The sequence below is a fragment of the Perissodus microlepis genome, chromosome 13, assembly GCF_051167445.1.
Source record: "Perissodus microlepis isolate ML-2025 ecotype Zambia chromosome 13, ASM5116744v1, whole genome shotgun sequence".
Lineage (NCBI taxonomy): Eukaryota > Metazoa > Chordata > Actinopteri > Cichliformes > Cichlidae > Perissodus > Perissodus microlepis.
The window spans coordinates 16,064,008-16,088,924 of NC_140473.1; the positions used below are offsets into that span (position 1 = coordinate 16,064,008).

General features: G+C 40.4%; 2 protein-coding genes and 1 non-coding gene across 4 annotated transcripts; all 3 read left to right on the top strand.

Moving 5' to 3' along the window:
• The first annotated feature begins 442 nt into the window (after positions 1-442).
• On the top strand, positions 443-5,200 carry LOC146374939 (NFU1 iron-sulfur cluster scaffold homolog, mitochondrial). Its single transcript, XM_084949298.1, has 8 exons — positions 443-574; positions 997-1,097; positions 1,187-1,322; positions 2,944-3,010; positions 3,095-3,206; positions 3,291-3,354; positions 3,575-3,749; positions 4,600-5,200. Exons 1-8 carry the CDS (start codon positions 510-512, stop codon positions 4,693-4,695), a joined length of 816 nt encoding a protein of 271 aa, XP_084805424.1. The 5' UTR covers positions 443-509; the 3' UTR covers positions 4,696-5,200.
• A 1,515-nt stretch (positions 5,201-6,715) lies between these two features.
• On the top strand, positions 6,716-24,132 carry ccar1 (cell division cycle and apoptosis regulator 1). 2 transcript variants are annotated; one of them, XM_084948625.1, is made up of 26 exons: positions 6,716-6,819; positions 7,973-8,133; positions 8,227-8,402; positions 8,517-8,645; positions 9,164-9,196; positions 9,658-9,854; positions 10,109-10,235; positions 10,782-10,901; positions 11,496-11,688; positions 11,848-11,992; positions 12,111-12,263; positions 12,387-12,612; positions 13,249-13,362; positions 14,257-14,423; positions 15,260-15,470; positions 16,692-16,775; positions 16,863-17,051; positions 17,156-17,347; positions 17,461-17,691; positions 17,775-17,904; positions 18,021-18,109; positions 18,200-18,340; positions 18,475-18,595; positions 18,717-18,899; positions 20,007-20,212; positions 23,119-24,132. In XM_084948625.1, exons 2-26 carry the CDS (start codon positions 8,022-8,024, stop codon positions 23,197-23,199), a joined length of 3,750 nt encoding a protein of 1,249 aa, XP_084804751.1. In that variant the 5' UTR covers positions 6,716-6,819; positions 7,973-8,021; the 3' UTR covers positions 23,200-24,132. The 2 variants fall into 2 exon arrangements, with proteins under 2 accessions (XP_084804751.1, XP_084804752.1); XM_084948626.1 differs by lacking the exon at positions 6,716-6,819 and adding an exon at positions 7,520-7,540.
• On the top strand, positions 13,395-13,459 carry LOC146374941 (small nucleolar RNA SNORD98). Its single transcript, XR_014802133.1, has one exon. It is a non-coding gene; the product is annotated as a small nucleolar RNA SNORD98 (small nucleolar RNA).
• Positions 24,133-24,917: the final 785 nt, after the last annotated feature.

Consider the following 24,917-nt stretch of genomic DNA (forward strand, 5'->3'; position numbering starts at 1 on the left):
GGATCACTGGAGTGAAAATAATTTAATGATCTAAGTCCTTTCTTTGCCTACTGGTTTAGGAAAAAGCAACCAATCATGCTTCGTTTTTAAACTTTTGAAAGTCATTGGTTAGCCTCCCTGAAGCATTACACATGGATGATCTAATAAATCCACAACACTTGATCACAGGGCAAATGAAAAATCAGTGTCAGATATTTCTTTTATATTTCGGAATAATGTAAATCCTCAAAGGAGAAATGGTCACTCATCTCTTCGGAGAAAAGATTTCTTTTAATTTATAGCGTAATCTTTGTTCTTAGTAACGTTATTTCAACTCAGTTACACGGTGAGGTAACGCAATACTCTTTCAGGAGAGGATCGGGGTTTGGGGAGGCCACCACATTTTTGAGAGCCTGTGTAGCCGAAAGAGAAGTTTTAGGGCGTGGAGGTACCAAAGAGAAAAGACGTGGCAGCTCAACGTGCTGTCTGGCTGTCTGCCGCGTGGGGTCCTCGTTTTCTAAACAAACAAAATGGCGGCGCGCATGAGATGGGGTCTTCAGCAGCTTTTACGGACAAGAAATACGGCTCACTTTAGGTTTGAACTATCCCCAGCGTTGATCCACCGTACTGTAATACCTATAAGATGAGTCTGTGTAAAGCATAAACCAGTATTGCGACGCGTCTCTGCATTTGAGACAGAAATTAGCTTTTAGCCAGCTACATAGCTAGCAAGCAAAATAAACGGGACAAAGCTTTGTCTCCAGGCTAACTCATCCGCCTAGGTGTGGTTGGAGCTGTGGAAAAAAGTAGTTTAGTCTAGTGTTAGTTAGTTTAGTCGTTTTCACTGTGAAAATCACGTGGTAGCTGGCACACGGCCGCTAGCTAGTTAGCATAGTAAAACTTCATTGTTAGTGAAAAGGTTATTCCATGCATAACAACGCCACCCGTTTATATCCTGCCTCAATAAATGAATGAGTTGAGGGGATATAAGGTGTAATGTGTTCTTTGTGCTTCAAGGTTTCCACAGCAGACCAGATGTTCATACCACTCACTGTCCACGACTCAGAGCTTCAGAAGAGTCCAGCCTCACCTCGGGATAGGAGCCACACAATTCCCAAGTGAGAAACTCTTTTAGAAGTTTGAAAACCTTACATACGTTCACTGCATTATGTTATGCCTGAGCTGATGGTTATGTAATGTCTTACAGTAAGACACCTGTCCATCCAGACTCAAGATACACCGAACCCCAGAAGCCTGAAGTTTCTTCCTGGTAAACCCGTCCTAGGAAGTGGAACGCTTGACTTTCCTTCTCCAAGCTCGACTGGATGTTCTTCTTTAGCCAGGTTGTGTGTCAGATTTAATGTTGCACTTCAAACACATTTGAAGCTTTGGGAGGCATGTGTAAGCAGATTTGGGCTAGCACTAAAACAAGAAGAATATACTGTATGCTCACTTTATAAGGTACACTGCGCTAATACTAGGTTAGACCTTGTTGGCTTCCTTGAATCATCCCTGTAGTCATAAAGGGATGGACATGCTTAGCACAAGACTCAGGTGAGCTGTGGTATTTAAATTATTCCCAGTTGGAACTCAGGAGTGTTTCAAGAGAATATCCCCCACAAAATTATACCTCGAACAACCTGAACCATTAATATAAGGCAGGATGGATCCATGGTTTCATGTTGTTTATACTAGTTAATGACCCTACCATCTGAATGTCACAGAAATCAAGACTCAACAGATCAATTTTATTACTATTTACTATTGTCCAGTTTTGCTGAGCTCATGCAAATCGTAGCCTCAGTTTCTTGGGGGGCAGGTTTGAGCCTGTGTAGCCTTCCTGTCAGCTTTAAGCAGTTTGTCACTCACTGTCTATTTTCTCTCTCTCTTTTTTACCATTCTCTATAAACAAAAGACACAGTTGTGCAGGAAAATCCCAGGAGATAAACCAGGCGCTGCAAACTCACGTCACACTACAAACACGTTGAGGGATAGCAGTCAAAAACTAATGAGTACACTTATGTCTGCATTTTTAATTTATTGAATACGAACAAAATTATATCAGGAGTGCTGCCACGTATCTGGCCAGAAAGAGAGTGTCAATTTGTTTATTTGGTGGTTCAATAAAAGGCTTCAGGTAGTTAAGAGTGAGGGGAAAAAATTGCTTTCTTTGTGGGTGTTTTCTTGTTTGTTTTTTATACTACTTGAACACTAAAGTGGCTCTCCAATGAGATGACAGTGCCAGCAGTGGCCCTCAGCTCATTTGAGTTTGAGACCTCTGAGATAAACAGTTGCTGAAATATTTAAACCAACTCGTCTTGCACCAGCAACCATGCCACATTCAAAGTCATGATGTTGAAAGGCATTATTCTGATGCTTAGTTAGAACTTCAGCAGCTCATCTTAACTATGTGAATATGCTTAAATAAGTGGAGTTACTGCTATGTGATTGGATGTTTAGATATTTGCATAATGGACAGTTGCACAGGCGCACCAATTAAAGCGGTCATGAGTATGTTATTCTTATTAAGTGCTTGCTTGCAGGTGGATAGGAAAAATGGAAAAATGAGAGTCTGTACATTTACAATTTCAATGCATTCATGTCATGTTATTAAAAAAAGAATTCCCTATGGGTCATAGGTTTGAATGTGAGGATATCTCTTTTGCTTTTATGCTTATGGTGTCTTCAGTTCTGATCATGATGGGGTTGCTTGGCTGAATAATACGTATAGTTGATGTGACAGATGTACACCCTGAAAATAACATTTTGGTCCTCAGTGGATTCCTGAGGAGAGACACATCGGGTTCCTTTGCACATTGTCAGGATGTTTTTTTTTCTTTGTTGATACTTTTAGCCTTATCCTGAGTCTGATTTGTAATCACAAAACAGACCAAAAGGACTTCATTGTTTCATGATATGTTTTTTTTTTATTTCTTACTGAACATGATAATGTGTTTCTCTCAGAGACCTCTTTGAAATTGAAGGAGTACAGAGTGTGTTCTTTGGCCCCGACTTCATTACTGTCACTAAAGTAAGTATTTAATGTCCTCTTACAGTTTGTCTTTGTAGTTATAGTCTAATCATATAATACATGAGATGTTTGTTTTCCTATCAGACGGACGAGGATGTTGAGTGGACGGACATTAAGCGTCATGCTCTGGAGGCCATTGCTAAGTTCTTTGAGAGTGGTGAGCCGATAACAACGGGAGCAGTGCACCATGAAAGCAGTGAGTGTACAGTGTGAAAACATGCAACTTTTTGACTTGAAATTGTGTAAATATTTTCATGTTTTACATTTCTCTTTACTGTAGGTCATTCTGAAGATGATGATGATATTGTTTGTATGATAAAGGAGCTTCTGGACACCAGAATCAGGTAGCGATTTCTCAGTACTGTTGAGAGCTGCTTAAGTAAACCACAGTTGCACTTCAGAAAGTATTTATGGCACGGTAACATAATACCTTATTGCTTCACTCACATTCACAAAAAAAGATGTTAGTGTTCTAAGAGATAGTTGTGCTGAGATAACGGTCTTAATCTCTCTGTTTCTCTGTCCTGTTCTGTACCAATTGATACGGTCGCTCTTAATCACAAGACCTACAGTGCAGGAGGATGGAGGTGATGTCATCTTTAAGGGTTTTGAGAACGGAGTAGTCAAGCTGAAGCTGGTTGGTTCCTGCACAGGCTGTCCCAGTTCTACTGTCACACTGAAAAATGGGATCCAGAACATGATGCAGTTTTACATCCCTGAAGTGGACAAAGTGGAACAGGTGATAATCTATAGAGCCGTTCTGGGATAAGTTTTTGTGTAAACTCTTCTGATATCAAGTTTGAGAAACTCTTGTTTGGATAAATAAGTCATCACATACAGAAAATTCTGCTGTCACTTTAAAGTGGACTTATTAAGATCATGTCTGCTTCATATTTTTAGTCTTGGACTCTTCTAGAGTGGTTTTGCATTATTCATTTGTTCAAAATGATTGTTAGTGCGTCCCTTTACAAATGAGCTGGGTTTTTTTTATTACTCCTATCCAATTTTTCTTTCAAAAGTAGAAAAATATTTTAGCCTTTGCTGGTTTCATTATTTTAAACGTTAATTTTTTTGTTTCCCATTGAAAGCTACTGGAGCATAAATACTGAAATGTTAATGCTGGCTATTAAAGAAGGGGGTAATGCAGCTTGTTGCATGTGGGCTGTGTACAGTATCCACAGACTTGCATTTGCCTACAGAGGACACGTGAAGATCAGAAATCAATCATGGAACCAAGAGAGGAGCATGGCGTGGTTTGATGAATCATGTTTTCCTTTAGGTCAGGCTTGATACCACCAGGATGCACTATATCAATATGAAGAAGGCAAGCTAGCGGAGGAATTGTGATTAGGAAATATTTTAGGGAAACCCTGGGTCCATGTGGATGTTACTTTTACATACGCACATTTGCACTACACCTTCAGAGCTATTCTTGCCATACAAGGTGGCAAGAAGCAGGAAGCATTCATTTTACAGCTGATGGGTTTTCCAAAGCTCAGTTGCAAGCTCGGTTAGCTTGGTTTTAAAAGAAGAAAATAAAAATATCACTTTTATATAAAAATAATTTGTACATTCTCCCTTTTTTCCAGGTGGAAGATGAAGTGGATAAAATCAGTGCAAAGGTTTTCTCAGAAGTGGAGCGCAAATTGCAAGATGAGAAAGTTCCCCGGCCGACCCACTCATAGACTTTGTTATATACACAGCACTGTAGTATTTCCACATATTACTGTTCTAAATCACAATACTGAGGAACAGAAAATTACCTACTATACTGTATACTGTTAAGAGTTCTGTACATACTGTATTCACCCAGTTGCCAGGTAGAGGTCATTAACTGTATGTCTGTTTACAGAAGGTTCAGTCATGTTTTTCTGTGTAAGCAGAACACTGTAAGTGGTGTGTTTTTATTTATTATAAATACTGTATATTTTGAAAGTTGGAGATATTTGAACTTGCGTGGCATCGGTTAAGACTGTTTAGAGGGACCTTTTGAGAAAATGATCCACCGGCTGCTGCCACATACCGAATGACAAAGAATCTACCAGTACGGTAATCTGTAAATGAAATGCAAGATACTGAGGCTACAATTATTAATTGAACTGAGGTAGGATAACAGTTTATATGTATCCTGAATTTATGTGGTCTAATGTAATAACTTCATTACATTAAAGTTCACTATTTGAAATCTGATGTTTATTGTGACCTTTAATTCGCTGGTGTTATGTCCTAGAAAAAAAAGCTACTCAGGAAAGGAAGCTTTTGTATAACATTGTCCACACATGCGTCAAAGCAAATTGTTTTAATGCAACATGGGGGAGGAAAACAGATTAAGTCCTTCACATTTTCCAGGGTAAATATCTTGAATTATGACTGAATAGGGACCCTCTGGAGTGTAGCTCAACTTGACACAGAATGATGGATGCTTGAAATCACCATTACATTTGAGACATATGATCTCTTTGAAGCCTTAGAAACCAAAGTTTTACAAGTGAGGGTGGATATTTTGTTTCCAGCTCTAATACAAATCATATAATCTTTAAACCTGTCCCTATTAGCCCACCTTGGTTAATGGTTTATAGATATTAGAGCTTGAATATGAAAAAAAGCATCCATCTTTCTATTGTAGCCTGAGTCCCATTCCTTAGAGTTTATGAAGCCACAGTACCAAATACTTGCTGTTAAATTTTGGAGGTCCCTGACACTGTTGCACCCACTCCACCCTGTCTCTCTCAGCCACTGTAAAATGTATACATTGTAACAGGGTGGCTTGTAATCCTTTTCACAACGTGGCACAAGCATGAAAAGATATTTTATCTTTTTCAAAAAGTTAGATCACCTTAAATAACTGAAAAATGTAGGAATAAAAAAAGGACAAGTTCTTTCAACAGTCCTGCTCCCCTCGTGCTATACCATTTGAGTATGTCTCTTCCAATATTATTTCTTGTTCCTCCATCCTTTAGATGCATTTTAGGGATTGAATCATCCTAAATCATGGGCAACTAAGGCTGATTTTCCTATTTCAATGATTGGTGCATTTGTGGTCTTAATGGTCAATATTAAGTTACATCAATGCTAGTGGGTACAAGCAATGTAAAAATGTGCTAGATCAAATCACCTGCCTCAGTGACTCTCCGTGAATAAGGGAGGCACTGAAAGTAGCTTCATACTGTTTAAGTCAGACATGCAGCTTGTTTGAAAATGGTAGCAGAGCGGTAGGAGATGGAGCTAGAGGTGCTAGACCTGAAGATGCCAAGATTTTCATTGGAATTGACCAGATGAGTAGAGTTTCAGAGACAGCTGTTTGGAGAAAAACGTAGAGAAGTAAGGCTGACATGATTTGGACATTCACAGAGGAGGAATAGTGAAAATGGAGCTGGGTGGCTAGAGGAAAAGAGCAAGGGTTGGTGTGATGGTGTGAAATATAATATATAATGATACCTGTATAAGCAGTTCGTTATATTTTTTGCTGTGTTTAACAACGTCTACATTTTTACCGGCTGTAAAACAAAACAAAAAAAAAAATTAGGTAGCCTAATAGCTGGATTATCTTAATTAGCTCAGATGTTACATTTTAATTTTGGCCTAAGCATGTCCTAACCTTTACGATCAGTGGTAACAGACTATTGTTCTTCTTTATATTCCTACATGAAGTAAGGAAGTGCTGGAATTATCACCACCATATGCACACGATTACACGTAAATATTTGAACTACTCTGTCTACCGTCTGCTGGCTGTGGAGCACGGATGGGGTTTCCATTCTGCGCATGCGCGTTCTCTATCCGTAATAGACCGGTGCAGGGAGACAACGGTAAGCACTGTTGACAGTGTTTTAATGAAAATCTTTATTACCTAAATAATTATAAAGATTTAATGTAAATGTAACGTGCACTCTTAAATTGCATACAAGAGAGAGCCTGCCGTCATTACGCTGTGTATTATTATGCTTTTAAAAGACTGGTTATTCACTGCAAGAGCCTGTGAGCTTAATTCAGGCCTCGCTTTCGACAACAAATCTAGCACGAGGCTAATCTGGCAACAAAGCTAACGATGCGAAAATGCTACGTGTTAGCTCTATATGTGTTGCTATCGTATCTGTCGTACAGTAGCTATGCTGCATTTTAATATATTTGCAGTCAAACTGGGGACTTTTGAAAGGTGCTGCCTAAGCAAAATTAACGTAGCTACAAAAGCTCGAGTCAGCTTGTTGTTACCTTCAACAATAACAACATTAGCTCACTAGACGAACGGAAACGTTAAGTAGCCTAGCTGCTCACGCTAGCATACGCTCAGTGAGTAGCTAACGTTAGCTGGACAGCCTTTGAGCCCGTTTTGGTTGCTGTGTCAGCATATGCTAATCTGAAGAGTCCTGGAGATAACTATGAGAACACTCTTTCCCCCCTCATTAAATAATTAGTATAGTTTTCTTTTTGGATTCCCTCGTGTTGCCTTACTATCATAGAAACAGTATACTACATATGTGAAGATTATTTTGGCAAGTGCACTCAGCGTCAACATCATCACCATGAGCTGTGAGTAAGGTTCTGATAAATGTCTTTTCTGTAGACAGAAGTCAGTTTTTTTTTTTATAGAAGGGAAAAATTGGCCTATCAGAGTTAAAATGCTTCACCTGACGTGGTTTTAGTCTTCATTTGTTGTTCTGTGCACCCTTGCCTTGCCCTTGTTATGTGTAACATGCTTTGCAAAGTAAATGGTGACATAAGTTAAAGCCAGGCCAGACTCCCTGCTTGAAATTCATGCAGGTTTTTGACTGTTATACATCCACCACAAGTAACATCTACTCGTGCACATGCAGTGTGTCACACAAAAACACAAGCTGGTACTCCAATAGGCACTTAAAGAGTAGCTGCTGGCATTCAAGCAAGTTCAAGTTCTGCCTCTAGAGTCATGACCGTGTGATCAAATTGCTACTAATACTCCTGATTTTTGGTTTATGTTTATAGTGATAGCATTGGCCTGGAGAAGAAAGGCTGCCCTTAATCTGAATGAGTCATGGCCCAGTTCGGGGGACAGAAAAATCCGCCGTGGGCGACTCAGTTTGCTGCCACAGCAGTGTCCCAGCCAGGCCACACAGGACAGTCTCTGGACCTCAACAGCCTGCACTGTGAGTATAGCAAAATCAGATCAAATGTCATTAGCACTTTACCCAGCGGTGCAATTACACTCACGTTTCACATTATACCCCACACCCCCACAGCTCTTGGAGTGCAGCAGCCGTCTCTTCTGGGAGCATCTCCTGCTGTTTACTCTCAGCAGTCAGCCTTGGCTGCAGCCTCTCTCAGCAACCAGTCTGCTGCAAACTATCAGCTTTCTCAGCAAACTGCTGCTTTGCAACAGCAAGCTGCAGCAGCCGCTGCAGCAGCATTACAGCAGGTCAGTCACAAAAGAGTAATGCTAAGCACAGTAAGACATGTGTGTGTCTTTTCCCTGGTCACATTTGACGCTCTTTGCTACTGCCCCCCTTTTGTTTTTTTTAAATGTCCATAGTCTCAAATCAATACAGCGCTTCAGCAGTATCAACAACAACAACAGCAGCAACAACAGCAACAGCAGCAACAACAGCAGCAACCTCCCCAACAACCCCCCCAGCAGCAGCTGTACAATGTACCTCATCAGGTATCTTGCCGGCCTTTACTTTTATTTGTGTCACACCTTATTTCCTTACATTGGAAAATATCCTTTTCAGTTTAGAATCTTATTGACATTGTGCTTTAAATTTAGATTTCTCTGATTGTTTTATATAGCATCACCGTATGATGTGTTACAGTAGACTGAACGGTCGTTTGGAAACTGACCATAAGTTTGCTAAATCTTAAAGTTTTGTAAGATCACTTTGAAATCTTTAAAATTAACATAAAATCCATTTCTGCTATTTTTTTTTAGCCACTTTTCGATTTTTTCCCCAAGACAATGTAATGTAAATATGTAAATAAGGTAATTGTAATTTGATACGGCTGCACAGCATGTTTACATCTTTCGCTAGATGGATCGTATTATTTATGTTGTAAGAATCTGTTAGTGAGCAAACAGCTGTTGGGTGCATTATGACAGCACAAGATGTGTCTTTGCTTTGGGTGTAAATCTGTTGTTTAATTTCAACAAAAAGTTCACTTTTTTTTCTCTTCTTAATTCAGCTTCCACAGCCTCAGCAGGCACTCATTTCTCAGGTAATGTGTTTACAAAAACATACTCAGACAAACTCAAGCTGCTACATAGGACAGATCTCGGTGTCTATCTGCCCTATCTGTTTACATGTTAGCTGGCAATTATGCTCGGTTGTGGACACAGACAAGGGCAGCTGCTCCAGACGAGGTGCAGCAGCTACACCCTGTCTGCTCTCATACTGTCACACTTTTTCAAGTACTACAGTTTTTTTGTGGACGTTTGCACAGAGCATTTGAATAATCAAACTATCATTTAGGTTGAATTTTTTTCCAGATGACCATATCAAAGCATGTTTCCTTATTATTTATTATTATTTTTAAGGTTCTTTTTCTTGAAGCTTTGTGTTTAATGCATATAGAAATAGAAAAGTTAGCTATCAAGCGATCTCCCTTGGTATTTTTTAGATATACCACTAAAATGTAATTTTAGTGTTTTGATTCTTCTTTCTTTTCCTGACCCTCAGCCCCCTGTCGCCCTGCCCACGAGCCTGAGCCTGTCTAACCCACAGCAGACAGCCCAAATTACTGTGTCTTATCCCACACCACGTTCAAGCCACCAACAGCAGACGCAGCCTCAGAAGCAGCGAGTCTTCACTGGTGTCGTCAATAAGCTGCATGACACGTTTGGCTTTGTAGATGAAGATGTCTTCTTTCAGTTAAGGTGAAAAAGGGTGGTCCTAACATCGCTCAGATTCTGTTACTTGGTGGTTTAATAAAATTAACACTTTCACTAGAAGTTTTTTAGTGTATAAATTGCACATACAATCCCTTTTCTTGCACCATTGTTAGCCTGCATAGGACCTTATTTATCATCCATAACTTAAAGAGCTACAAGTTTGCTTCTGTGAATCTGAAAATGATGCAGCATTACAAACAGATTTTCTTATGTGTTTTGTATATATTTGTATTTCATAGTGCTGTGAAGGGGAAGACTCCCCAGGTGGGTGACAGGGTCCTAGTGGAAGCTGTGTACAACCCGAATATGCCGTTCAAGTGGAACGCCCAGCGCATCCAGACTTTACCTCAACTAGCAAATCAGTCGGTGAGAATGTTCAAAGGTTGGATTTTGGAGCACAGCATTACAGTTTGTGGCTTTGTATTGTATTGAAATGCATACTTTCAGCTTTAATTTAAGGAGTTTCACAAACGCATTATATTTCAAATGTAGAGGTATTTGTACAGTCCCTGATTCTGCGAATTAGGAACTTTACTTTTTTTCATATTATAATCACAATTATATCAGCACCAGTGTTTTCATGGAGTTCATTATAAAGTTAAGCACGCAAACCTTTTACTGGTTTTAGTGTTTAAGTCCTTATTTACTGTAATAAAAATCATATCACTTTTTCATGTTTGAATAAACTCCCACTGTTGCAAAGTGTTTAAATGCAATTTAGCGCTTAATGCACAGCAAACACGTTCTCATCATCTGAAACTGGTGGGGTTACTTCCAATTACAACAAATGTGCTCAGACTTTCTAGAGTCTTGCTATGAGTGTTTATTTATTTTATTTTTCCTTTTCAAAAAAAATTCTTAGTCCTGCTCTTTCTTTTTTTTTTTAACTGTTGTGTTTTCCATCCCTCCTAGCATCAGCAGCAGCCTCAGCCTTTACCTCAAGCTTCCCCACAGCTCGGCAGCCTTTACAATGAGCCAGGGATGCAGCTGCGCTACTCGGACATGCACACCACTGCGGACAACAGACAAAATGTAACCCATTAGATGTGAATCACAGACTTTTTGTGTTCCTTCTCTCGGCTTGTTTTTTCATTTTTGTTTTTTTTTTTTTACTTTGAAAGTGGTGAGCAGAATGCCAAACCTGGCTGCTCACTAAGTATATTAAATGTCTTTACAAATACGCTTCTTGATGACAAATATTATTATACTAATCATTGTCTTTTAACGTGAGAAAGCATCATGATTTTCTGACAGTATAAAGCTGTACATCAGAGATGTCTCTTAAACTGACAGTAAACAGGGCCTCATAATATCTTTCTTATCAAAAGGTTTTTCCTTTTAACAAGTCAGAACCTGCTGTATTACTTTTGGCAGGTTAACTGAAATAACTTTGAGATCAAAGCTGCACGTCAGCTTTCCTTTGATTAGGACAACCTTTAAGGAAACCCCTGTTGAGATTTCTACAAGTCTTTGATTTAAACATATTCAGACCTTCTTCCAGTGTCTTTCTTCCAAGCAGCTGCTGACCAAGATTTTATTTGTTGCACAGCTGGCATGTTATTGATCGTTTCATGTCTGCATTTAAAGATTTTTTAACCTCCTTTTTCTTTGTTACTTTTTATGTAGAACCAGCCTCAAGCTTCGAGCATGATGAAGGCAGCCCCCACCATGCTGCAGTCACTACCTCCCCCAACCACATTCAGTGTTCCAGCCCAGGCTCCCCCTCCGTCTCTTCTGCAGGCACAGCTGTCTGCTGCTTCTCTTGCCCCTCTTCTCCAAAACCCTCCTCAGCCTCTGCTGCCACAGCCTCCGCCCAAAGGTACAGTACTTGTCAGTGGCATTTATCTAGCGTTTCCTTGTAAAGCAGTCTGAACAACTAGTAATGATGAGTGTTATTTGTGCTGCTGTTTTGGTACCACCTTTGAACACAGAATAGTATGTGTAGTAAGGAAGTGGTTTGCATTCTCGTCATTGCTAGAAGTGTTTCCCGGGGGTCTCCTCCAGCCCCCAGTGAGAATGATGGCACAGCCGCAGCCTGTCCGAAGAATTGAGCCTCCGCCTCGTTTCCCCACTCGCAGCGATCGAGGCCCTGAGCTCATCCTCAGGACTAAAGAAGAACGCAGGTGAGATGGCAGTTACCATATAATTACTACATCATACACCTATTCCACATCCATTTCATCCTCCTGTTCATTAGAAGTAATGAGTCATTAAGTTTTTAAAAAATTGATTCTTTAACAGAGACAGAGACCGTGAGCGCAGGCGATCAAGAGAACGGTCACCCACACGCAAACGTTCCAGAGACCGTTCACCGCGACGTGACCGCTCCCCAAGACGGCCTCGCAGAGTTGTACCTCGCTACACTGTCCAGTTTTCCAAGTTCAGCTTAGATGGGTATGTATATTGTTTCCTTTGTTAAAAACACATCATCCTAGATATGCCACATGTTAGCATAATACTGTACAGCAGGATGTGGCGCCCCAGTTTGAAATCTGAAAGCCTCCTTGTGTTCTGCAGCTCCAGCTGTGACATGATGGAGCTGAGGAGGCGCTACCAGAGCCTCTACATTCCCAGTGACTTCTTTGATGCTGTCTTCACCTGGGTGGATGCCTTCCCTTTTACGCGACCCTTCCAGTTTAGCAACGCTTGTAACTTCCACATTTTGCACAAAGAGGTGGATCCTCTAGTCAAGAACACGGCTGTGCTGGACCCTCCTGACGCCAACCATACCTACAGTGCTAAGGTACGACTGCCAGTGCTAAATAAGTTGCAACAATATAAGTAATGTAAAAAAACTTTTCACACAGCTCTTTCAAATAATAAACTTAACACTAATCAGCTTTAACTGCAGTGTGTATATCATAGCACTGCAGCATTAAAGTGAAAGTAAATCAGAAAATGATAGGCTTGTATATAGTTGTCATGTTTGAGCTGTGCATATGTCATCTTTAGGTGCTTACAGAGGTACATACCCTACAGCCAAAAAGGCTTCATATACCATTCATTCTGTTAAAGCTGGTAATGCTAAATGGCAGCTAGAGGTGTGCAAGCCATCACCCACAGCTTTTCAACTAATCCTTGACTGTGACTGTTAACCCTCTATAGTAGGAAATGTTATGTTTGTATTTGTAGTATCTTTGACACAGTGTAAAGAGTGTGAATAGTAACAGCTGCCATCATAAGAGCCTCCGAATGAAGACGTGTATTTTCATAGGAACGCATTAGTGAGACAAAGCGGTGATGAAGAGGCATAATTACTGACTGAACTCTGACATTTTATACAAAGGGAATGCAGACCATAAATTGTGTAAAACATGGCATTTGACTTAAATAGTATAGTAAGGATTATAACTTTAATGTGGCCTCTTCCATTTTTCAGGTGATGCTGCTGGCTAACCCCAGTATAGAGGAGCTCTATCATAAGTCCTGTGCTCTGGCAGAGGACCCACAGGAAGTCAGAGACTCCTTCCAGCATCCTGCTAGACTGATTAAGGTATGTCAAACCCTTTAGAATGCACAGGAGCTGACGATGATGTAGTAATCCTATTCCATTGCTGAATACTCAGTGTGGAAAACTATAAACTGATGTCAGCTCCCTTGTGTTAATTTACCTGTGGTGTGTTATTTGTTTCACCTTTCCCTGAAAGCTATTTCTAATGCTGTATAGTACAAACAACAGTAAGATCAGAGATAGATTTTTATTGTCAGAGTTCACTTTACAGTGACAAATAGAGTTGACAGTAAGTTTCTTTTCTTGCTCCAAGTCTGCCTTGATGGTTTTCAGTGTGCCACCAAGAACCAACAGGCTGCTTCAGTGGGAAAATTAGCTACATTTTTTGGAGGGCGGATCATCAGCATCAGAATTCCTACAAAGCTTGTGGAACTACAGTCACGCACATTAGCCGCCATCTCTGGAGAACAGTTACACTGACAGCTTGTTGGGTTTGCATCTGATAACATAGTTGCTATTGTGGGCCAGTAATATTAAAAGATTAATAGACCAGTGCTAACCTGAATATCACTCACTGTATGAATGACAACTTCAGGCCATGATGCTGTAAAACGGAGGTTGCATCTTCTTATGTCTGGAGATTTGCAGAGATGTGTGTGTGGGTGAAAGGGGGCGACCTGCAGGGGGAATTCATTCTGGCATTTACATTTCTGTGTTATGTTTGAAGCATCCTCTGTGTCTGCAAGAGGAAAGGTCAGAAAATGAGAATATTGCACAAATTTATTAGACGTGTGATTATTTGGACATACTGCTGATGCTTTTCTGTTTTTGTCTCTCTTTGCTCTTTTCACTCTCCACACCTTTGTTTCCCATATTCCCATTTCCATCTAACCTGTACTCTGTGGCTCTCCTTGCACCTGTCTTTTTCTCCTTCAGTTTTTGGTGGGCATGAGAGGTAAAGATGAGGCCATGGCCATTGGTGGTCACTGGTCTCCATCTCTGGATGGAGCGGACCCAGAAAAGGATCCATCAGTCCTTATTAAGACAGCGATACGCTGTTGCAAGGCCCTCACAGGCATAGACCTTAGTCTGTGCACTCAGTGGTAAGCTCCGCTACTCTCATCAGTATTTATTGTTCTCACTGGTTGTGTACTGCATCTTTATGCTACCTCGATACTAAATCTTTCCTGGACATGTAGAGTGTGGTGTTCTGTTTTGTTTTAATTTTTGTTATATTAATGATTATTGTGCTGTTAATTTGCAATCTATTATTTACTATTATAATTTTTTGTGTTGTGTAATGTTGGTTTTTTTTGGCCTTTTGTCTGTTGTAGTCTTGGCTCTCTCTTTCTGTCACACACTCTTATTCATATACACACATTTCATTGTGATGAAAAACCAAACGCATGGACTTGGTGGCTGGAAGCAGTAGCCTGGACCAGAAGACACTGCCATTACTTTTTGTTTTTCTTTTCTTTTCTTTTTCTATTCTCTCTGTTAAATATCTTACATATTTAACTGGTTTTCACTGTCCTGTTGATTCTGTCTCTCTTCACACAACCCTAATGTAGTACGTCAAGTGCATCCTAGGGCAAATGCAGAGTACTCATCCATAATTGGCTGAAGCTATAATGGGGATGAATTTTGGGGGTGTGATTATTAATTTTTTTTAAATATTTTATTTTCCTGTGATTGTCTGTCAACTTTTTCAAAATGGCTGCCATAACCTGTGCCAACAGTCGGAGAGCTGCAGACTGGGTCCATTTGTCTATGCTGTGTGTTGTGTGGGAGAAGGGTCACTGTAATGACCTGTACGATCATTGAGTGACCTGATGGGAGGGAGTAGCTGTAGAAGGCTCGCCCAATAGCAAGGCTTGCCTTTTATACTGTGCCCTGACCAGAATGTTTCTTTCCAATGCACCTTCTTCCTTTGCGACAGGTATCGTTTTGCAGAGATTCGCTATCATCGGCCAGAGGAGACACACAAGGGGCGGACAGTCCCTGCTCATGTGGAGACAGTGGTTTTGTTTCTTCCGGATGTTTGGCATTGTCTTCCTACCCGCTCAGAGTGGGAGGTGCTGTCACGGCGACTCCGGGAGCAGCTGGCTGAGAAGCTGTCGGCCGAGCGAAAGGAGGCAGATGGAGAACAGGCACTGAACCGCTAATCCCTCTCTTCTCATTTCCGCTTCTCACAGGAAGGCACAGGACTTACAAAAAAACAAACAAAAAACAAAAAAACCCAGATACACACACACAAAATACAAAGCACACCTCACCTTGCACGCACACAGATACGAACCCAGGCATATTACGGCTCCACCAAACCTCACCTAGGCTTCTTCTGTTTATTCCTCCACCTGTCCCCTTTTCCTCTGCTCCAACTCCTCCATTCCTCCATCAGCACTCCCACCTTCCCTCACATCCAGCAGACACACACAGTGGAAGCAGTGAGACTAGGTTGTGTGTAGGCCCCGGTCGCAAATGGTAAAACAGCTTCCAGTTGCTTAAACACCACAAAATTGGGTGCTAATCTTGTTCAGTATTTTATGTTAATGTTGGCATTTGTTTTGCATTATTATAAAAAGGCATCTGCTTGCAGATTGATTGAGAATGAGTTTAAATTTGAACCAGTGATCAATTTTTAACACTGGGACCCATCATTTACAAACCTACTGGAATCTGTGGAGTCAGTTGCGCTCACATAATGTGTTTGTTGTAGAGAAATGTGTATTTCTATATGATTTTTCACATCAATTTGATATCGTCTGACTTCGAAAAGAGAACCTCCCCCAAGTCCTGCTTCTTGTCTGTTCTTGTTGTTGGATTCTACACTTTCATTTGGACTATATGTAGAATTTGGTTTTTCCAGGGCAGTTGGTTGGACAAAAGGACACATGGCTCCTATCTGACGTAGGTGTATAAAACCCATAAATGGCAATACCCCAGTCATAGAGCATGGTAGGGCCAGCCTATCCTCACTCCGTTTGGAGGCCAGCTTCATTCACCTGATGTACCTACACACCTTTTGGACACACCTCTCATTGATTTTTACCTTTTTTGTGTTCCACAGATTGATTGATTGGCAGCTGGGGGGGAGCATTTCTGTTGTTTTTTTTTTTTATTATTATTTATTTAATTTTATTTATTTTTTTATAAGAGCTAGAGAGCTTCCCTGTGTACGCTTCAGTAGCAGTGGACTTAAACACAGTCGAGAGCTCACTAGGACAAGAGAATGAAAGACAAATGAGGCCTTGCTTCTTGCACGGATCAACTTTAAAGCTCACTAGGACCATGAGTGCTATGCTGACTGTTTGTTATCCCACCTCTTTCTCTCCCTCTGCCTGTCTCTATCTTAATGATTTCCTGTCAAGGAGGAAGAGGAGAAGGATGACGATGATTCGAAGGATGTTAGTATTCCCACTCACTGGGCTAAACTTGACCCGAAATCAATGAAGGTGTGTAAAGCTGGTGCAGGTATGAGTAGAGACCAGGACGAGAAATGTTCAACTTGCCTTTTTCATGTCTGTTTTCTCCACTTGTAGGTAAATGACCTGCGCAGGGAGCTCGATTGTCGCTCTCTAAGCTCTAAGGGGTTAAAGTCACAGCTGATTGCTCGCCTCACCAAACAGCTAAAGGTGGAGGAGCAGGTAGAGGAGTCCAAGGAGCCCGAGAAAGTAGAGACCAAGGATGTGGAGGAAGAGGAGCCAGCACGCACTGAGGATGACAGAGAGGTACAGATACATTTTTTTTTTTTAAGCCTTTTATATATAACAAAATCTTTTCAGTAATTAAGGTTAATTTTAAATTCCACCTGATGGATACTTTTGTCTGTCAGGAGGAGGAAAAGAAGAGGCAGGAGGAGCTTGAGCGCCAGCGGAGAGAAAGGCGCTACATCCTTCCTGATGAGCCTACCATCCTTGTACACCCAAACTGGGCAGCCAAGAACGGCAAATTTGACTGCAGTGTCATGTCCCTGAGTGTGTTACTGGACTACAGACTAGAAGACAACAAGGAGCACTCATTTGAGGTGAGAATTAATGCTCTGGGGTTTGTTACAAAGTCCTGCAAACACACACGTGTGATGTGTGTGTGTTTGCTTTCTTTACAGGCTTTTTAATATACTGTCTTCTTTCTGTACAGGTTTCTCTGTTTGCTGAGCTTTTTAATGAGATGCTGCAGAGAGATTTTGGTTACCGCATATATAAAGCCCTCGCTGCGCTTCCTACCAAGGACGAGAAGAAGGAGAAGAAAGCCAAAAAAGAGGCTGAAAAGAAAGAGGCTGAAAAGCGTGAAATGAAGAAGGAGAAAGAAGAAGAGAACGAAGAACCGACAGCAAAGAAGACCAAAGAAGATGAGGAAGAGAAGAAAAAGGTTTCTGCAGCCTTTCAGGTTTTTACTGTTCGATAAATGTGAGGTTTTTATGTCATTGTGTCATTTTTTTTTTTTTTAATTAGTCTGAAGAAAAGACAGTGAAAAAAGAGGAGTCTCGAGATGAAGAGGAGAATGAAGACGATGGCAGCACAGCCAATGCTGAAGAATATGATCCCATGGAGGCCGAAGATGCAGATGATGATGAGGATGATGGTACTATACTCTTCTTTATTAAATGAATGATTTGGAACTGTGTACTACTTGGGATATTTTCTTTTCACAAAGACACAAAATGGTTTTAAGAAATAATATTTCTGATTGTTTATTAGACAAAGATGATGACGACTCCACTGACAGAGACAGAAAAGACCGCAAAGATGACCGAAAATCATCGAAAGAGAGGTCCTCCAAAGATAAGGTTGGCTGTATGTTGTTATAGACACATTGGTGAGGTGTAGATGTTGTTCAGAAAGTTGTTTTTTAATGAACGTGGTTGTTGTTACACTAGGAAAGGAAACAGATGATCACGCACAACAGGGAGCTGCTGATGGCGTTTGTCTACTTCGATCAGAGCCACTGTGGCTATTTACTTGAGAGAGACCTGGAGGAGATCTTGTACACACTGGGACTGCATCTCTCTCGTGCTCAGGTGAAAACACAAGCACATGGTCTTTCTGGTTCTGTGATTCTTACCCTGTCAGACCTTCCTTTTCACTTTGCTTTAAGACACGTACCGTCAGCCTTACAGCTCAGTAAATCTGTCTTGTTGATTTCTGTTTTCAGATAAAGAAGCTTTTGAACAAACCTGTTGTCAGAGAATCGTGTTACTACCGAAAACTGACAGACAGGGGAAAAGATGAACCCATTCCTTCTTTCAATGAAGCCCAGATTGAAAATCTCACAGGTAAGCCTGAAGATATTTCTATTAGTGTGTCCTTTAATTTGTGTGTCCATAAATTTCATTTAAGCAGGATGAAGCGACAGATGCCAAATGACTTTATTTGTATCACATTTCCTTCCTTAAGGTAACCGAGGACTGCTTCCTGCTTCTAAAACTCGTGCTCAGTCAGAGGCCAGCGAGTCTGGTAACCTGATCGTGTATAACGGAGCTATGGTTGACATCGGCAGCATGATGCAGAAGCTAGAGAAGAGTGAGAAGGCGAGAGAGGAAATAGAGCAGAAGCTTATGTTGCAGGATGCTAAAATGGGTACGTTTTGGATTGCATTATATGTCCTAAACTGCAAGCTACACTCTGTGTCAGTAGTCCCTCGGGACAATGATCTGGCTCAATTTGAGCGTTGCTACAGAGAAGCTCAGTCTCACTTCATTCTCCGGACCCTCCTTCTGTGATGTCTGGTGAAACGTGAACTGGCACATTGTATGTTGGATGGCAAAGAGGAGTCTGCAAAACTGAGTTTATTGTAAATTCAAAATGGAAACTGTGGAAATTATTTAAAAGTTTGACTGTAACATAAACACAAACGCAGTCTTCAAAGAAAAGGCAGGCAGTGTAGGACTGAACCTTATTATCCCAGCAGAGAACAGACAGATTTACATGGCTTCACTACAGTATATGTGCAGGAGTGTAAACAAGTTAGAGCATATGTAACATATTATTAATCTACAGGAGAGGAGTCTTCCTACTGCCCTTACCCCATATTTTGCCCTTACCACATGTTTGTGAATGTTTAATGTTGGCATTTATAGACGCTGATGTTTACTGCCAGTCCACAATGTCCACGACTGAGCTGTTTCTTTGCTGTTGCGAGGATACCGCCACATTGGTTGCTCATGATTACACTGACACGGAAGAAATACTAAAACACAGGCATTCATAAAACATTAAAGAGAGGTTACTGACCAGCTGTGCACATATTGTATAACAATCGTTTGTTAATCACAAACTGACAGCACAGACCTTTGTCACCAAGATGGTGGACTAACTTGAGAGGCAGTTAAATGTAGTGTATAGTTACGATGATTGGACGTTTTATTAGGTACACCTTGCTAATGTTAGGTTACATTCGTTGGTTGTAAGGAGTTGTTTTGGTGTGTGACAATCCCAGTAGATCAGCACTTTCTGAAATACTTCTGCAGGTCATCTTGACCTTGTTGCTAACATGTAACTGGCTGATTAGATATTTGTGTTAATGAGCAGTTGGACAGGTGTACCTAATAAAGTGGCTAGTTTTTACAGACTTCAGTGGGATACGCTGCCGTTTCCAGTTCCGATTTCATGTTTTACTGTGACCAGCGTTTGCCCACTGTCCTGCTGTCTCTGTGATCCTGACTTGGTGTTGATTCTTTATCGCAGACGAAGACGCAAAGGTTAAAGCTCAGCTGGATCAAGCCAACAAATCTTTGTCGAGGGAGCTGGAGGAGGTGAAAAGCACTCTGAGCCAAACCGAGCAGACTCTGAAGACCGTGGAGGAAGAGAAGAAAGTCTACCGCGAGCTCCTGAGCAAATCAGCAAACTCACTGATGTCCACTGTGAAAGGAGTGCTGGAAGTGCTGAAGAAGGTGCAGCACGTTTAATCATAATGTCCTCCTGATTTCCATACACCTGTGGTCCTCAGGGGTCAAAAATGTCCCCACTTAATTTGAGTGTTTTTTTTTTTTAAAGTATAAAGTATAAATTGTCAATCTGTTCAGTGTTGCATCTTAGTTTTACTTAAGACCAACACTAACACAAAATTGACCCTACATTTTAGGGCCACCAGACCTTGTTTACATAAAGTACACTCTGTTTTTGAGCGAAAATAAAACAAGACAATAAACTATTTAAATGTTTAGATAATTTTGACTATCTGACTAACTACAGAGTGCTTTATGTTGAACTTTAGTAAGAAAGTTTTTTTTTTTTTTTTTTGAACCACTTAAAATTTTTAAATGGCAGCACGTAATCACACCTGTGGTCCTCAGGGGTCAAAAATGTCCCCATCTGGTTTGATTGATACTTAATTAATATGAAGTGGATTTTCCCCCACTTTTATTTAAAACTTAATTGAAAACATTTTGACACTATTTCTTTATTCCATTTCAAATTTATGTCTGATAAAACCTCATTTATACGAAATGTTTCTTTGTTTTCGGGTAAAAAAATTAATTAAATGATCAGTTATTGTGATTATCGTTTCACAACCGGAGTCGGTTGCTTTAACAGATTATCACAGACGGGTTTATGTCAAAGTTAATTTAGAAAGCTGTTTTTAAACTACTTCAAGTTTTTTACTGGCAGCACATAATCACATCTGTTGTCCTCTGGGCTCAAAAATGACCCTGTTTACTTTGACTGTTTATAAAGCAATAAGTATAAAATATCATCCATCTCTGTGTTTCAAGGTTTTATTCAACTTTATTCCAACTCATTGCCTGACATTTTTCTATGTTTTGGCATGGTAGGAACACCAGGGCATGGGTCTGAGTGAAGGCAAACTTTCATGAGAACAAAGGTGTGTCCATATTTGACACAAGTGCAGGAGGAAGCTCAGGTTTATTCCTCTGTACTGGTCCCATCATGGACAGCTTTCTTTTCTGCAGTTGCAGGCCAAGGGTCATAAAGAGTAAACAAGTTGTTATAGGTGATTGTTTTCTTTTGGAAACCTTCTGCAATGTTAGGGACAACTTGCGTGCCCTGACTGCAGGCCAGACGGTTTGCCATCATACACTAGCATGTTCCATGTACAGCTGGACCTGCATCACATACTGCCCATGTTTTTATCTCATAGTTCCCCGGTTTACTTGGGATGTTCTGTTGGAATGGACAGAGTCCTCTGAAGGGGACTTGGTGCTCATACAGTCATATCAGTACCAGGATCTTACATCAACAGCAGGAGAAACATCCACTTGTTCCATACACCTAATGGGAGCACATTTGTGTCGTGAACGACGATCATCTATTGTGTCTTTATCATGAAATGATATCACTTTTGTGCTTCTATGATTAATCTTGTGTCACCTTTAAAACTTCTCTACCAGACTCAGGATGTCATAAACTGGCCGTAGCGACTCTACTGGATGCACGGCAGTAAGAATCAACACACCCACATGTGCCTACAGCTGCATTCGATCCATTTTTCTTCCTCTCTCGTTGTCCCTCCTTGTTTGTCATTGCGTTGGCTGCAGAGCAGGTCATCTGCTAATTGGATGGTTGTTGGTTCAGTCTCTGTGTGCTCTAGTCTGGAGTTCTTACCAAGGTGTCCTTGGACAAGTTACTGAACCCCAACTTGGTCTCTGATGCATCCATTGGCATGTGAACGTTAAAAAGCATAATACAAGCAGAATACACTGTGTATAACGCTTTCAGTACTCGAGTAGAAAAGCAACTGAAGGAGTATGGGACCTGGCATATGTGCTTGGACCGTGATAGATTGTCTTTCTCTGTGACGCTCGTCTGTCACTGGGAAGGATAGAAGACCAGATCAGTGTTTGCTCACATTACTGCAAATATTCCTCTGTCTCAGCTGACTCCTCTTTCTTGCTTGATTCTTTGTCTTCATCATAATTGAAATGGAAGATGTGTAGTCCTCTGACACATCTTCTATTTCAGTTTCACATTCTGAAACTTCAAGAAACTCAGTCACTTTCTTTCCAAGCTCCTCAGACTACCATGTCCTGGATGCCTGAGAACCTACTTGAACATAGTTCAGATTCTTCATCACTTTCCTTCACTTCATAGCCTTCTTCCACTTCTGCTGGTGGGTGATGTCCTTTTTTTAGAGAAAGGGTGGCATGTGATCTAAATATTGACAATATTTTCTTTATCTTCTAACCCTGGATCTTCCTGAACATTGATTCTTCCTCCTCATTATACTAGAGGACAATATATGCTTTGTTCTACTGGTCATTGCTTTGCACAACATGGTAAAAAAAAAGTATGCTCACAAGCCTCCAGTGCAGTGGAGGCTTGTGAGCATACTTTCTGTGTATGTATTATTGTAGGGTCTACCTTACAATATGAAGCACCTTGATGCGACTGTTGTTGTGATTTTCCGCTGTATAAATACAATTTAATTGAATATAGAGCACTTGTCTCCTAATTGTGCTGCCTGCTGTTGTTGTTGTGGTTGTTATGACCATTGCTTGACCCCACACATCAGTGATCCAAGATCCAAGATGTTTGAAAGCAGTATGGTGTGAAAATATGGCCCCTTGCAACACTTTGTACTTTGGGGTCATTTTTGTCCACGAGGACCACAGGTGTTATAAAATCCGATAAAAACCCCATAAATAAATCAAATTACTTAAAACTTATTCCAATCATGCATAGCAAAGTAATGAATAACTTCTGTTATTTTCAGACCATTTGATGAATAAAAAAACACATTTTTGATTTTTAAATGACCCAAGGACAACACAAGGGTTAAAATGTTTACCTCAATGGAGGAAATGAGCTCATATTCACTTTCCTGCTTTTTCCTTTTCAGGATCAGGACATAGACGACCCTGGCAGCGAAGTCGCCGCTGATCACAGTCGGACATCCCAGACAAACGGCGCAGATAATTAAGTGACAGATTTCAAAGGAATGAAGCTAATCAGTACTGATTATCTTAAACTGTAAATATTCACTACACGAGTAATTTGACTGTGTTATATTTGAACCCGTTGTCTCCCAAGTATGTTTAATTTAATGAATTAGTTCCCTTGAAATAATTTGACCTCCTCCTCTGTTTCTGAGGAGTTACTTTTCTTACTTAGAGTAATTTTAACGATGACAAAGCTTTGAAGCGCTTATTTTCAAAGTGAGTTGAGTTGCTAGCATCTTTTTGCCATCGCGTTTGCTTTGCTAAGGCCGCTCAAGTGCCACTCTGTAGATTTAAATGCAGGCGTGTGTGTGAGTGTTACTTGAGTCTTGTTTTTTTTGTTTTTTTTCTAATGAGCAATAATGATGCTATTTATGTGCGAGAGTATTCATAAAATATTTAAAAGAAGCTAATTTTGGATGGAAGGAAGTGTTGGAGTGTTCCCGTGTGCTTCAGACAGAAGCACTTCCTTAACCAGCCCCTCTTTATTTCTCACAGCTCTGCACGGTTTGTAGTCCTTTTCTGTGGCTGGTTTAACAGGTTTCTGCAGGATTTTTTTTCCCCCCACACACACGGCTATGCATGGTTCCTGCCTGTCCTGGACTTTTTTTTTTCTGTCTCATTGTATCCACCAACTTCTGCGCTGCCACTTTCATGTTTTACTGTGACCAGCGTTTGTCGTGTTTTCTGCTAAAGGAAACTAACACATGAACCAAAAGTTAAGCTTAATGAATGTGTGTTCTGCTGAAGTAATGAACACTTGAGATCCATCTCTAAATTGTGTGCATTGGTTTGGGTTCTTAACAAGAGGCACAGTTGCGTTTAAATGTGCTCCAAAGCAGGCGATTTTATTTTTATATTGAAAATGCGCTCTATGGATGTCTTGTGCAAGAGTAAAGTGGTCCATTTTAACACTACAGTGTGTCTGCATTTCTTTTCCCCACTGTTTGTCACAGCAGGTATTTTGACTTGTCTTTATAGAAAAAAATGTTATTTGTTTATTTGCAAAGATAAGAGCACACTGAAAGAGATGAAAACTTAATAGGGTTGCAGTGTTACACTGCTGACCAGCAGATGGCAGTAGAGTTGTAGCTACTGGAAACTAGATTGATTTGAGGGATTAAACCAGGTTTAGTCCAACTCGTAGATTAGTTAGATACATGTTAGACAACTTTGTGAGCATTTTTAAGACATAAAATTAAATACAACCATGCCAGCAGTGCAGTTTTAACAATTTGTGATACTCCCGTTGACTGCAGTTCCCTCACAACAAAGGAGAGAGAAAAAAATGACTCATAAAATAGTTATTTTGTAAATTATGAAATCCACGTCATCATCCATAAGAAGCTGAGAAACATATTAGTTGCAGGAGCCAAGGTGATAGTTCCATTTATATCCTCAGCACCAGGAAGCTTTTCCTGTATAGACAGAGCTTTTTCTGGAGGAGTAAACACAACTGAGTAGGTAGATGCTGCCACTCTGACTCATTCAGGTCAAATGGTTATTAAACTTTCTGATTTTTTTTAAAACAATGCATACAATTCCCTTATCGGATTTCAAAGATCTCTGATAATTACTCTGGTGTGATGATTTTATGAAGTTTAAAAGATTTTGTTTTTTGGTAGCACTTTCTGTTCAAGCTCAATAATAATGCAGAAATGGTGGTGTAATAAGGTTAAAACAAGCAGGTAATGGTTTTGAA

What these genes read in the sequence shown, in the direction of transcription:
- LOC146374939 (XM_084949298.1), top strand. Translation starts at nt 510, where the DNA reads ATGGCGGCGCGCATGAGATGGGGTCTTCAGCAGCTTTTACGGACAAGA. An exon ending in AGAAATACGGCTCACTTTAG is followed by an intron (nt 575 to 996) that starts GTTTGAACTATC and finishes TTGTGCTTCAAG; the next exon opens with GTTTCCACAGCAGACCAGAT. An exon ending in AAGTGGACAAAGTGGAACAG is followed by an intron (nt 3,750 to 4,599) that starts GTGATAATCTAT and finishes CCTTTTTTCCAG; the next exon opens with GTGGAAGATGAAGTGGATAA.
- ccar1 (XM_084948625.1), top strand. Translation starts at nt 8,022, where the DNA reads ATGGCCCAGTTCGGGGGACAGAAAAATCCGCCGTGGGCGACTCAGTTT. An exon ending in TCCAAGTTCAGCTTAGATGG is followed by an intron (nt 12,264 to 12,386) that starts GTATGTATATTG and finishes TGTGTTCTGCAG; the next exon opens with CTCCAGCTGTGACATGATGG. An exon ending in ACCATACCTACAGTGCTAAG is followed by an intron (nt 12,613 to 13,248) that starts GTACGACTGCCA and finishes TCCATTTTTCAG; the next exon opens with GTGATGCTGCTGGCTAACCC.